The 15,193-nt window shown below is 37.2% G+C and overlaps 2 protein-coding genes across 4 annotated transcripts in view; one reads left to right on the top strand and one right to left on the bottom strand.

Annotated features, from left to right (window-relative positions):
• The window catches only part of LOC129575180 (calpain-11-like), a 33,851-nt gene that overhangs the window by 2,582 nt on the left and 16,076 nt on the right, over positions 1–15,193 (bottom strand). Inside the window, exons 3-7 of the mRNA XM_055458194.1 lie at positions 9,800–10,053; positions 9,392–9,537; positions 9,217–9,273; positions 5,893–6,187; positions 5,544–5,827 (exon numbers count right to left, since the gene is read on the bottom strand). Of these exons, the coding sequence (XP_055314169.1) occupies positions 5,544–5,827; positions 5,893–6,187; positions 9,217–9,273; positions 9,392–9,537; positions 9,800–10,053 (1,036 nt within the window). The remainder of the gene's footprint in view (positions 1–5,543; positions 5,828–5,892; positions 6,188–9,216; positions 9,274–9,391; positions 9,538–9,799; positions 10,054–15,193) is intronic.
• Positions 7–5,511, top strand: LOC129575175 (glucose dehydrogenase [FAD, quinone]-like). Of its 3 annotated transcripts, XM_055458184.1 has the most exons (7): positions 7–280; positions 1,857–2,259; positions 2,322–2,574; positions 2,640–3,033; positions 3,271–3,383; positions 3,782–3,936; positions 4,006–5,511. In XM_055458184.1, exons 2-7 carry the CDS (start codon positions 1,860–1,862, stop codon positions 5,403–5,405), a joined length of 2,715 nt encoding a protein of 904 aa, XP_055314159.1. In that variant the 5' UTR covers positions 7–280; positions 1,857–1,859; the 3' UTR covers positions 5,406–5,511. The 3 variants fall into 3 exon arrangements, with proteins under 3 accessions (XP_055314159.1, XP_055314158.1, XP_055314160.1); XM_055458183.1 differs by lacking the exon at positions 7–280 and having other exon boundaries at positions 1,298–2,259; XM_055458185.1 differs by lacking the exon at positions 7–280 and having other exon boundaries at positions 2,155–2,259; positions 2,313–2,574.

The following is a 15,193-nucleotide window of genomic DNA, read 5'->3' as shown; positions in this document are numbered from 1 at the left end:
GCAAAACACAGACACAGACACAAAACATTGCATTTAATAAACGGAACCAATGAAGCAGAAATGAAAAGCAAACACTAACGCTAAATGATCACAGATCACCACTGACATCGATTTAAAACAAACAGTGAAACATTTTCTTTCATATTTTTTTGCTATGAATTAATGAATTAATTTCAACGGCATCACAATGTGCAGTCGAGAGCTGCACTGCAATCAAGTATATTTGCGGCAAATGCACACGGGATAAAAGACAGAGAGTGAGAAAAAGTGAGACACACGGGTAAATTGAACACGACGAATTTTCATAGAAAATAACAAAAGCAAATACACACAAGTTCAACCACTTTTATCTAGCATGCTCATCAAAAGGTGAACTACTAACCATGAAATACCTTCAAATGGACGGCACATCGTTGTCGTTGTTGTGCCCGCGTCTCGTCGGTAACGTTTGCTAAACGATGTGTTTCAAAGCAGCAAACAGCACACGAACGAAGACGAACTCATTGAAGAGTGCCGGTTGATTATCATCGCTGCATTGCAATGAGCATTGAGCAATGAGTAAACGATTCACTAACAATAATGTGAAGGCAAAAATTGCCATTTCACCATTCGCAATCAAATTGAATGGATGAGCGTTCAAATTGCGATGCACCCCAAATACACTAAAGACGTTGTTGGATGTTTGTGCCAGAAACGAAAACATTCACGAAGTGCACAAAGAAATTTATGCAAATGAAATGCCAAATTCATTGCAATTAGGATAATGAGAGTAAAAGTTGGGAAGGAAAACGAGAGAAAATGCTCTTGGAACGTTGATCGTGAACACGGCCGCACGATACCCTTCAATCAAATGAACCTGTTTTCTATACGACATCAACTGGAGCTAACAAATTAGTCAGTTTTTGTTGTATATGTGCGTATTGTACTGTACTCTCATTGTTTTTTGAAATTAATTTTCGTCTTACTTTTGATTTAATTCAACACTTGCTCTTATTTATAGCTTACGAGGTCACCAGCACAATTGTGGTTCTATTCTGATTTGTACGATATTCTTATGACGATTTTTAACGCTACCATACTCACAAACACCATAGCATATAACGCCGTCAGAACAATATTCATCCGTACGTAATTATTTACACCAAGAAATTTCCGTTCGTGATTGTGGGTTCAATTATTTATTTCGCATTTTATTCGTTAGATTTGAAACAATCACATAAGTGTTTCCGCAACAAATAGGAATTGTTTTTCACGACTTCCATTCAAACCGATTAAATGCTTTTTTCGTTATTTTTTTTTTTTTTTTTTGGTTCTGGAAAAATTGCCCATTTAGTTTGATCCAGAATGTGGTTTGGTATGCGGCATTGAAAAATATATTATTTTTTTTTGCGTTTATTTCGTGATTACTTAATTCAATAATTTATTTATCCTGACTGGTGAACGAATAACAATATCAAGCAATCTTGAACAAGTTTGCATGTGTTATGATCAATCCGACCTCACACGAATACAACACAGACACAAACACTTCTTTGTACTTGACACTGACGCATAGTCCGCGTCGCAAAAACCGTGATTGCACAAAATAACAATTTACAAACGCAACAATAATAAACATAGACAAACCTGAAACCTAGGTACGAGATAACGAGATTCAAACAATATCGTTAAAGATCCGGCTGTGCGTTTCATTTGAAGTTCTACAGTGGTTTTGGTTGCGTGCATTGTTTTCATTCTTTCGTTCAATACATGTTTCGATTGGAAGCGTTTAGTTTCTAACTATTTTTTTTTAATTCCCAATCCATGTGAAACAAATATTCAACGGAATAATTTGCATATTGTGTGACGAAGAGGAGAAGATGATTTCAAGTTGGTGTTTAACGGTTTTTCTGGTGTTTGGTCCGTTTGCGATTTGCATGGCTCAAGATCATACGTCTGAGCCGGAAACGTGCTCGTTGATCGAATCGGTGAATAAGGTTCTAAATATAACGGCAACTATTACAGCCGAAATAGAAGCCACTCAATTTAGAGAAAATGCTCCGCTGAAGCTCGAATATGATTTTGTGATTATTGGGTCTAGCCCCTCGGGATGTGTGCTTGCAAATAGACTGTCCGAGCGAAATCATAGTGTTTTATTGTTAGAAGCTGGCTCTGCTGAAAATCCCATGATTACCAACGTGCCAATGGGTGCACCAAATCTGCAGCTTAGCGATTGGAATTGGAACTATGCCACGGAAGTGCAAGAAAATGCGTGTTTGTGTATGTATATTGCCTTGAATTGATAAGTAGAAAAAATAAACACAAAATTGTAGGAATTTCAGCAATGGAAGGTCAACGGTGCAATTGGCCACATGGTCGTGGTTTAGGTGGCAGCTCAATAATCAATTACATGATTTATACGAGAGGAAATAAAAGAGACTTTGATCGAATTGCTGCGGCTGGAAATCCTGGATGGAGTTTCGATCATATTTTACCGCTTTATCAGAAAATCGAAAGATCTTTGGTCGAACCCATGGACGATACCGATTCTTTTGGCAAAACGGGCCTATTACAAATCGAAGAAGCGAGGTTTCGGTAACTATCACCTTTTTTTTCATCAGAAAAGAAGAATATGGAACACAACAATTTATTTTATTTAGAACACCGATCGCACGTGCATTCGTAGAAAGCGCAATACGTTTGAATTATTCGCACGTGAATTACAATAGTGGTGATCAAATTGGCGTTTCTTATTTACATTCGTCCACTAAAAATGGTTGGCGCCAAACGGCTGCAAGAGCATTCTTGTCACCAATTCGAAACCGGCCGAATTTGGATATATCGCTACGGACATGGGCTACTAAACTACTGTTCAACGTAAACGGTGATCAAGTCAAGGCCATCAAATTCGTTCGAAATAGACGTGAATACACGGTTAAGGTGCGCAAAGAAGTGATCCTGGCCGCTGGTGCATTTGAGACCCCAAAGCTTCTGATGCTATCGGGAATTGGACCGGAGGAACACCTCAAAGACTTGAATATAAAAGTAATAAAGGTATGTTCTGTGTCGCATTATACACACATGCATAACATAATTGACGTCATATATTGGATATAATCGCATTTTTTTCGCTCTAAAAGTACGACGACTTTGATATTGATCTTGGAATTTCAAGATTGAAAAATCATTAAACTATTCTCAATCTATATCAGCACGATCGTTGATTGCACTGTATATTTCGCATTTAAAACGTCCATGACTAATTTAGTCGTTTTTAATCTTATATTGTAGAATCTACCAGTGGGACAAACTCTGCATGAGCATATGGCGGTTTTCGGACCCATTTTCACGGCTGACAATGTTACCGATGGTCTTGTCAACATGAATGATGTTCTTCAATTAAAGTATGGCTTAAGTCTATTGGGATTGTATTCGCCCATAATGCGGATCATTTGTAATTGAATGCAGACAATACTTAGAAATCATAAACTAGCCTATACTATAGAGCTTTGTGCATATATATATATATTTTTTTTTTCAATTCAACTTATGAACGACAGGCCGACTCGGACAATGACCGGTCACTTTTGAGTTGAAGTTGTTTTGATTGACACATTGTATATCTATATTATTATAAAACTTGTACGTACTACATAATATTTGTGGAAGCTTTACATAACCTTGCCTTGTGTTTAACCGGTTTTAATATGATTTCTAAGTGTCGTCTGTATTGTACTTGACCTCTTCTTCTTCTTTATTTTTTAAACTCGATTGAATATCGATCTTTGTCCATTGATCTTAGGCCAATATTTGAAATGTTGGAAGGCAAAGGACCAATGACATCAACAGGCATTGAATCGTTGTTGTATATGAAAACGAATAATTCCATAAGCTCAGATCCTGGGTATCCTGACATTGAACTACTGCAATCTTTTGCTACTATAGCATTTGACACTTGTAATTTCTTCTTCCAACAATTGCTTTTACTTTTATATTTGGATTGGCTTTAATTCGTGTTACTTTCAGCACAGGGTACACGCGAGGGAATCCGATTGTCTCAAGAAGCGTATGATGCGGTTTTTAAGCCACTTGAAAATCGGCGATCGTTTCAGGTGTTACCAATGTTACTTCATCCGCGCAGTAAAGGCCATTTGCGGCTGAAAAGTCGAAATCCATTCCATCATCCATTGATGTACCCAAACTTTTTCGCGGACTCCCGTGATATAGACACATTGCTCGATGGGATTCGTGAGATAATCAAAATCGCACAACAGCCAGAATTTAAAGCGCTCGGCGTAGAATTGTATAATGCTACATTTCCCGGATGTGATACAACCGAATTCAATTCCGATGAATATTGGCGATGCTACATCAGACATCTGTCGGCTACGCTTCACCATCAGGTGGGTACTTGCAAAATGGGACCGCATTCAGATCAAACAGCTGTTGTCGATTCACATGGACGGGTGCACGGGTTCAGAAATCTTCGTGTGGCTGACATAAGTATTCTTCCAGAATCACCGTCGGGACATACGGCTGCATTCAGTTTTGTGATTGGCGAGAAAATCGCTGATATCATTCGCACTGATTCGTTACCAAAGGAGTCAAACATACAAAGATTGACACGAATACGGAAATCTCTTGATTGGCTATACCAGGACCCGGAGCACACGACAGAAGTCAAACCAGTCACAACAACTGCAACCAAACGCCTAGTGCTGAATCAACCGTTTACAACAGCCACTCCAAAGCAAACAATGAATGCGGATGTGATGCATGCACTGCATTCGTTGAACATGTCCGCTATACATGAAAATAGTCAACAATTTAAACACTCAACGGTTGGTGATGTTGGCGTTATTCTATGGGGTTCACCCATGGTGACAAAAACAATAGACTTCAAATCTAAATTGGCTGAACTTTCAAACTCAACGAGTGCCAATGAAACAAAACGCTTTGAATTGAAACAACGAATAATAAAACCGACCAGTACTACTATAAAAACTACCACATTGCTTGCGGTGACCGAGAATTTGATTGAATCGGTGACTGACGAAAAGAATAAAGAGGAAAATGATGACGAGACTAAAACTCTACTGACCTCGTCTTTTGAAAATGCAACAAGATCAAACGAAACTGTTACAATAAAGGTTGAACCGGTTGAAAAGACGACCGTTGAGTCATCAACAAAACTGTCTAACATGGATAGGATAATGGCCACGGCGCCGTCACTCAATGAAGATGCAGTTAATACTTATAAATTGAAGGAAATTGAAAAGCGTCGAAATTCCAAGGTCAAGTTTGCAAAAGAATACCATTCGGAACCTACAAATTTAACAAGTGTTCCAAATGAAAATGCAACAGATTCTTCTATCGAAAATACGACGACTAAATTGCTGCACCAAAACATCGAACCCACAAGTTGATATGAGTAATTTGAGTGAGAGTCAAGCCAAGAAAACTGCCATTTGATCAATGTGAATGTTCCAAATTAATATCAAATATAACGAAATAAATTCCTATTTCATTGTGTAGTATACGAATTTTCTTTTTTGTTAACTTACCAAAATTCACCTTCGTGCTGTGATCGGCTGGCGAGCAATTCGCGATCTCGATCGCTCAGTGCATTCCACTCCCAACTTCTCTCTGACCAAGCGCCACCCCAAATTCCACCATATTCTGAACCAGCCCATGGGCTTCGTAATCTAACAAGATTCGTATCATGTAGGGCATTGATGTTATTCTGTGAGTCCATGGCTGATTGTGTTGTCCGCACTCGAGCAAGTCCAGTTACACAATACGGATGGTCTGATAATAAACCGGATCGACGATGTTTTGTACCCTTTTCCTGAAAATCAAAAGGTGCAAGCGAAAATGACAAATGGAATCGTCGTTTTCAAACGTAGAACTCACCGTTCCAGTTATAGCCAAGAGTAATGTTGATCGTGGAACAGCACCTCCCAATAATGGCCCAGATGGCGGAACGCTTTGTACGACAGCACCAGTTAAATCTTGCAATGCCCGGCCAATCGAACCATACTTTAAGAATGCATATCCTCCATACAATTTGGCATAAGCTTTTTCGAGCAATGCAGCCCAGTAAATGTCTGGTTGGGCGCAGTGCATGTGAGCGGGTCGATCACCACGCGTTGGTAAACGGTCATCAACTTTCACTTCGATCCAACGACCCCATTGCCAAAAACGAAACCTGTGAACCAACATGAAAAGAAGAATGAGAGAGTAACATCATTCAACATCACTAAGTACAATGAATGCCAGTCAATGTGGAGGAAAGGCTAATTTGCCATCGTTCTAAATTCAGCAGACAACATCCAACCACTGAATGAAATCCACATTTTTCCTCAAATAAACCACACTTTTTTGGAATTGTACCAAATCTGCCAATTTTTATCCGTTTTCTCTCATGTTGTTTCGATTTAATTTCGTTGCCTTATAAACGTGGTTGAACTTGATTCAACTACAAGACAATCTCTGTGTCGTTGGTTTTGCATTCCGTGCTAGTTGCTTAATAGTAGTTACAGTGTGTGGCAGACACAGCAAGCACGAAAATGCTTAACGATTATTAACTGAATTTGAAATACAAACAGCAATAGAAATCAGTTAGATCATGAATTGAGTCATCGAAATGGAAATGCCCATGCCCATTCAAAGTTTTAATCTGAATCGATTGTTTGTGTGTTCATTCAAATCAAGATTTTGTTTTGTTTGTATTCATTTTTTTTCGTTATTCGATGGTAGCGTTTTGTGAATGATTCACACGCGATGCACATTAATAGACTCTCTTTGCATATCACTTAACGAACCATATTTCATACACATTTTGTTCATCCACACCCAGAATCCGTCCAAAATCATAAATAACGCATGCTAAACAACACCGTTCGTTTTGTCTCACTCACTCTTTTCCACATTTGGACAATCAACTAAATTATAATATCGTTTATGGTAGTTGAAGGTGTGGTTTTCACCAATAGAAATTATTTATGATTGCATCGAATAGTGTGTGAACATTGTTGGGTGGCATTTATCCATGTCAATATTTCATTTAATTTGTGCACTATCTCTTGCGCTCGCTTCCAGCTGACAACTTGATTGTAAATGAATAAAATTGATGCGCGTTTCGTTTGTTTGCCGCCTTATCTTTTTCTTTTCGCCGGAATCCGCTTTTTTCGGTGGAAATCTGTGCGTACTGAAATCAATTTCCTATGTCACGCGGAACTCGAACGCTTTATCAAAGTTATGGGCTCGTTAGCTAAATAGTAGAAATAAAATGCTAGAATATAGAAAAAAGACTATAAATATATATATTGATGATAGAGTGAGAGTTGAATAACCATCACGTCGTTTGAAATATATGTTAGTGACGAAGAAGAATAACAACTGGCGATCAAGAATGTATGGCCATAATATTTGATGGAAAAACGAGTTGTCTATAGATACAATGCTAGCATATTCTCGCAGCCATCATTTACAATATGGATTATTTTTTTTAGCCATATTCGGGCTCGTAAAATGATCCGCGTCTGTAGAAAGTCAATGAATCATCAGCGGTTTTGGAAAAGATTGCAAGAAATTGTTGTGCAGCGAAGTGTGAAAAACCAAATTGAAGATGATTCGTTTGCTCATTTGAAAAAGTCCCAAATGCACAATCATTCAAGTTATGTTGCACAATGCGGCTAAGTGATTGTGTAGGTGTACACCGGTTAACCACATTGTCATCAAATAAGTTGTGAAATTTCCGAGCATACATATACGGAAATTGTATACGATTTCAGAATAGTGTACATTACATGGGATTGCACGATGTCTGATTGGTTTGCAATGCAGACTCTGCATCAACATAGAACCTCAAGAAGCAATGAAAAAAGAGTATTATCTCTGGAAAAAAAAGAGAAAGTAGAACAATGAGCGTGTATGATCTTCAGCCATATGACTTTGACTTGTGATCCGCTTAAATTGCACGAACGTATTTGCATGCGATAGACAGAAACATCGAGAAGAGAAGCACGGTTCAACGATCGGTTTCAAAACGATATGAATACAGAATGAGAGAGAGAGAACATCACATTTACAGCTTAATTCCAGTGCATGTTTGTTTTTTTTTCTGGGTGTCTGGGTTAGCCGACTAATGGATTTTATCGGTCGAAGTACAGGCACATATGTGCAGATGATATGAGCACGGGCTCATCAAAATATGATGTCTTCATTAATCTCGGCTCGATGTGACGAAACAATGGGAAATATACGAGCACAAGTATTCCACACACACACACATACAAACACATCAATAGCTAACAGAAAGAAGTCCCAGTCTATAAATTTGTGTGTTGCGCCTACTTATTTTGCCGTATCTCAATTATTTCGAATGAGCGAGAAAAACAAATTCGAACAAAGGAAAGAAAAAACGAACGAAGAATAAGTTCTAATTAGAACAGCAAATGCGAATAGCAGCAATTGTTACAGATAAATAAAACACCGACATTTGTTTCTTGATACGATTTTTATGAATGTCGGGTCGGATGAATCCATACAATTTCTTATTCACAACGGTTGCCATCGAACACACAATCAAACCGCCAACCCGATGAAAAACAAAAAGATGGCACAACCAACGGTATTAGTGCAAACTATTTCACATTTGCATTGATGTGGGCCCTATACTTGCTACTGCTGCAACTGATTTCGAATGCTGCTGTTGCCGTTGCTGAGCTATTTTTGCTTTCCTTTTCTTTCACCTTTCATTCCCGATTGATGCTGTGAGAATTCTCTATCGCTTCATTTCGATATTAACTCATTTCTTTTTTCTTTTTCGTTCCCTTTGCACATCGCAAAGATGGCAAGTGCACAATGTAATCGGAGAGATGTAGTTCAATATATCAGAAACACATTCATATTTAACGGAACATAGTATCTTGCCATTGTTTTACCAATGCGGCACTAATAAACAAACAACACGAATCTGACTGTATTGAATGTCATCGGACTGAAGCAAAACTACTGAATTTTTAGATTTGAATCGTTTGATTGTGGTTAGGCAATGCAAATATTATTGCAATGAATCGCGGCGATTTAAGATTGGGAAAATACATTCTTCTTGAAATCAACAAATTATCAATATTCGCGACATAGGTAGAAGGCAGAGATTGTAAAATTGCTTTCGAATGGCAAAAATGTATTTGTTTGCACACAAATCGAAATTTTTCTTATGAAACTTACCTGAACATGCCACAGTAGCCATTGGCTGCATCAAAGGTTTGATCGGGTGGCACAACGCTGAAATTCGATCGAATAGAATGGAACGGAATGAGATGCAGTTCTTATCCATGTGATTTGAGTTGTTTTTTTCACTTATGCTATGCATTTGGCTTTATTTTTGTAATAGATCATTTACCGTTCCAACAATCGAGGGAACTGAGACAAACATCCGATTGCGGCGAGTAGATTTGGATCGCCCGGTCCAACTGGTTCGGGTAGTTCTCGTGTTGTTAAAACAGATCCTCCCATCGACAATCGAAACTGAGGGCGCGACGACATGTCCTTTGTTTTGTAGAATGATACAAAATTAAATCCAATCAATAATTATTTGTGCTAGCGACAAAACTTTTGGTTACACAAAGTAAACGAAACACTTCCCAAATTTTTCAGAACAAAATGAAGCACGAATATTTTGTTAATAAAAACGAACAACAAAATTTGGTGTCATTTTGCTTTGGCGACCACCAAATACGCTGATTTTATTGTATCACATTCGATTTTCATTTCATTTGAATTCACATCGAATCCAGGAAAAAAAACTTACATGTGGTCGCATCCATACGATTGGTTTACGTCGTGACAATGATTTTGTGTAATTTGGTGGAAAGTCGGAGTCTTCGTGCAGGCCATTGCCGGATCCACGTGACAAAACACCATTACAATGTCGTATATTATTTGGTAGAGTCCCGTTTGAGATGGCTTCAATGGATCGTGGACGCGATAGCGTTGACATGTGATCAATTTGTCCATTTAAATGTGTTCCACCGTTTGCCCAAGACCGCATTTTTAAGCCACCGTCTGTTTTTATTCAGCCAAAGAAACAATGCAAATAAAAAAAAAGATAAAATGATAGATTCGAAATAAAATCAAAACCAAATAAAACATTGTAACCGTCAATCGACCAGTAAAGATCGAATAGCAAATAACGGAATAGCAATAAATAAGAGATTTGCTAATTCGTCCGAAAAAGGAGAAAAAATGTACGATGTAATTTAGTTGAACAATATGTCAATGTGAACATGTGTAAAAATTCACCGATATTTCTCGTGAAAGAAACGATACTCGATAAGGCAATAAGAAAAGGTACAACTTCGGAAAGGTTAAAACAAGCAAATATGCTTCCATGTTTCGACGGAAATGTGCAATAAGTCAAACGGACAATATCCAATAGCGATTTTGTGTAACAGCATCGATGTGACTGGATAGTAGGTACAGGCAAACCAACAACAACAATAGCAAAAATAATAATAGTAGAAGATAAAGGGAATAATAGATTTGTACCTGTTTGCCATCAAATTGCATATGCATTCAACTGGTTTTGTATCACACAACAAATGCAACACAAAATCGATATGGTTGATTACTCTTTTCACCATAAGCAATCGTTGCACAGAGACACAAACAGAAATTTGAAAAAAAAGGTAACGTAGGTAAGAAAGGAAACAAACAGATTGTAGTTTTGTTGCCATTTATTACTTACTAAATGCACGACGGCGACAACAACAGCAACAAAGTGATAGTAACGGTAATTCATATTGTGCATTTGAATGTGAAGAGCAATATATAGTAAATATAAACATAGAAAAAGTGCAATTACAAATAAACTGTTTATTTATCGAGGTTTGAAGCTCAAACCATGGTGGTACACAAAGGCCAGTTATAACAATATAATACAACGGCGACGGGAGGAAAAAGGCATTATATCTGGTTGCGCGTGTAATTGCTCACTTGCAGATGAATGTTATTAGCATTGAACACACAGCAGTAATTGTGTGAACTGTGCGAGTATGAAGGAATTGCATGCGGTAACCAGTTCCGATAATGCTCATCAAATGCGTTTCATCTCCTTCTTCTTCGATTTTTGTGCGTTTTTATTACAGAGTTTGGCTTTCGAGATTGTAAGCGATAGATCGATCGATTATTGAGCAACAAAATTTTTTTTTCCTTACGTACCATGAACCTGCTATGACACGGCATGAGCAAGCGGTACATATTCAGCACCGAAGTGCCCGGCCAGCACACAAACTACACGGAATTCGTCGCATTATTAACCAGCTCTTCAGATTGACTGAGCAATCATCCAAACTGGTTGGCCCCAATAGTATAGCGTTTCGAAATCAAAATATACTCAAATTTGTAAATTCGTCGCCTTGCGAATTATAAGAATCAGCCAAAAAAAAAAATTCGACGACCGTCTATTCACACTGTAGCACCGCTTAGTCTCTCTCTCTTCCTCTCTCCTACAACAGTGATGAACATGTACATGCACAGTGGCAACGATTGACACAGACGACAACAAATACAAATGAAACGCGAGCATCGGAAATATTCGGTGTGTTTGATTGTATACACTGTTTTGGCTACCGAATACACCATATCTCCAGTATGAATTAGGCAATGACTGAACGAGGCTCGCGTTCTATATCAATCGATTGGTCGCCATTTTTATTTTTATTTTTCACAACGCAAAGTGGATATTCTCCGTAAAAGATTCGGCCAATAAATCAAAACGGATGATTTAATTCACATCATCAAAAATATCGATGATGCGGATTTCCATCGGAATTTCAAGTTTAATAAGTTGTTCTGCTATTGAAGACACTTCAGCTCTACCACAATACGATGTCTTATAAATACCGTAAATGATAATTGAATGCTAACTAATACACATCGAATACAAAGAATTTGCACAATTCAATACTCGTCTATACGATAAAGTGTGTGCGATATAATCGGCCACTCGCATCGCAGAAGAAATCAGACTAGTACCTCAAACTGTATCGATAAAGTTTCTAATTTTCTATCTGTAAGGCATGTGTAGTATGCGTATCAATAAGTTCCGAACACTTTCTTTTGATACAAAGCGGAAACACTGACATATGTCAGAAACCATGGCAATTGATATTGGATGGTTTTACGTTTGCATCGCAAATTGCACTGTTTACGCAATGCACACATGCGCCACTCAGTAATAATGAACCGCTTTTAAACGATAACGTTTAAAATCACTGCAATTAAGGGCTCATAAACACTCGGCTGGTGTATTGTTAGCGGCTAGAATAAACTAGAGTAATGAGATCAAAGTGAAAACTGTTCATTAGAAAAATATAGTGAAATCGTTTTTCATCTATATAATTTCTCGATCAGTTTTTTTTTTATTTTTCTTCTTCTTCTTCACATGCTTGGATGTGTTAAGCGGAACGAGAATTTGGACTGGTCTGGCAATCAGAAACCAGCCGACTTTGCGACTGACAAATGATCCAATTTTACAATTAGAACTTGAACGTGTGGACAATTTATATAGAAGTGAAAGCGTTCATCTCAATCAACGTTGATGAAAGTTTATATAAATATCAAATGTCTTTAATTATCTCAAGTTAGAGGATGAAAATTGATGCCATTCATGGATCTCGGATTATCGAATTCAATTACACAATTTATTGATAGAAAATATGCCTATTTGTCGTTCTTGCGTACCAACTAAATGCCCAAATGAAATGCTATTTTCATTTGTACGTACTCTGGCGGATGCATTAAACGCTTAACAATAAAATTTATATAATCTGGCTTAAGATTACGGTATTATTATTCGGGCGCTCGGAATAAAATGAGCGTTTGACTATATATAAATTCAAATTAATTCGATTCGGCCAGATTTTCTTTCAATTATGGTAAAAATATGTGTTTTGAATAGACGCCGAAAGGACTTTTTTTCTCTTCTTCGTTTTTGCCATATCAATTTATTTAAGAAAAACAGTATGCCAAAGTGTTCGGCTGGATAAGCCATAGAATGGCTTCGGATCCTCATTATTATGCACTCACGTAATAAGTGAAAATAAAGCGCATTTGAAATCGAATGCAAAGCGAATGGAGAATAGCAAATGGGACTGAATGGGTAGTAAACATGTGCGAAAAGAATGTTTTTGTCGCGCCGATGCGCGTTGAAGCTCATTTAAATAAGTACGCCGTTTGTTAATAGGTGATAAAATTCAATACTTTAATTGATTTTCTTGTAGTCTTTTTTGTGCGCTCTCGAAACACTACACAAACCAAATCTTGATGCGATTTCGAATCGAAATTGGAAATCGTTTTCTTATACAAATTCAATATGCAAATTAAATGATTTTACCCAGCTAGACCAATGGTATGGTGTATATATTAGGCTAACTTTTCATGGCGGTCGTCATCTACGTCGTCGTCCTCTTCACCATCATCTTTATGCCTCAACACACAAGGTCAGTATTTTTACGCGAATTTTGTTTTAATTGGTGTTCTATCTTTTATCCATATTTGTCGATCATAGTCTCAAATGTTCAATATTTTGGATTTTATAATTTATGAAACAATCTGGCTAATTAAAATATTTCTCAACACGACGACTAAACATTTTATTCATTTAAATTAATTTATCCAGCAATGTATCAAATCAGAGGCGGCAAATGTGTTCTGTCAACGAAAATGGAATATTTTGGGCAACCAATTGAAATTGAAGATGGAACATTCTCGTTCGACGGCCGGACTCTAATTAGAAATCATATTATAAACTTGTATTTGGGTCATTCAAATCATTCAATTCTTCTACCGCTTCAAATCAATTTTCGAATTTTTCTGGATCAGAAGGGAAAAAATCGACAGTCTGAATGTGATACAGCGGTTTATCTGGAGGTATATTTTTACATCCATACTCAAACTTAGTTTGTATATATAACGTATGGATAACTCAAGGATATTTGGTTTCGTTGACGATCCCTGAACAAATAAACACAAATCGTTGTATTTGTGAATTGAAGCCATCAGTTTGGATAGCTGAACGTTTGCACATCAATTCCATAGATAATAATTATTATCTATGTACAAAAAAGCGTATTTTGGGCAAAAATTGCGTACGTAATGTCACGTGTGGAGTGACTCAAGATGCGATGAACGAATACAATACCTGTATCAATTTGGTAAATATGTTCCACATGAAATGGATCTCGAGAGTATCAAATGAGTAAATGAATTCTACAACGGAATTCGTTTCCATCGAAATGCAATACATAAAGATGGAAAAAAGAGAGAAAAAAATCTTTACGTATTTTTTATTTTCATTTAGAATACGATAATTCATTTGCGTTCTTGCGCTCGCAAAGTTTACTATGGATATACATTTAACTAGCCCATGCTTCTTTGCTAGGGGTTGCACGTAACTTGAAATTCATCTAAAATTTCAATATTTCTCTTTTTTCTCTCACATTCTCAGGGATTCACCAAAATCCCTATTATTTCAAAATATATCAATATTCACCTTGAAAAATATGTTCTGGATGTGGGTTTTGGTGGATCTTCAGGATAAATCAGACTGGGTTTGACAATGCCCTGGTCCATCCTGAAGATCCACTTCCAGAACCAGGAGCGGTTTTGAACAATCCTGAGGATCCACCAAAACCCACCTCCAGAATTTCAAGATTCAACAAATGCTTAGATATTCTCAGTTTATAAATAAAAAGAAGCAATATCTATAGATTACACATAAAATGATTATATTTCCAGCTATTTAGTAAAATCTTCGGTCTTCGAGTTTGCGTGAAACCCCTAGCTTCTTTGTTGTCTGTAGCCAATTGTAGATATTGAATCGTTATTTTTTCTTTGCTGGGGCAATGAAAAACAAAAATGAAAACGGAGAAGATATAAAATCAAATTTGCTGCGGTCTTCAAAACGAGTTATACATATATGAAAAGAAAATAAAATGCTCACAAAATTAACGAGGCTATGTCATAGATTCTTCTTTTCATATATATCGATTCTACTAGTTCTTTTCGCACTGTAGCTGTGTGGCTGCTGCTCCAACTAAACGCAAAAATAGGTAACGGTGCTGAAAACAATGATAATGATAATCATACAATCACATACATTCCAGTGTGCAGTGTGAAAATCGCACATATTTCATTCAATAGA

Source organism: Sitodiplosis mosellana, unplaced genomic scaffold (assembly GCF_009176505.1).
Source record: "Sitodiplosis mosellana isolate CC-2019 unplaced genomic scaffold, AAFC_SMos_1.0 Smas_scaffold_6166, whole genome shotgun sequence".
NCBI lineage: Eukaryota > Metazoa > Arthropoda > Insecta > Diptera > Cecidomyiidae > Sitodiplosis > Sitodiplosis mosellana.
This window is presented reverse-complemented; position numbering and strand designations above follow the sequence as displayed.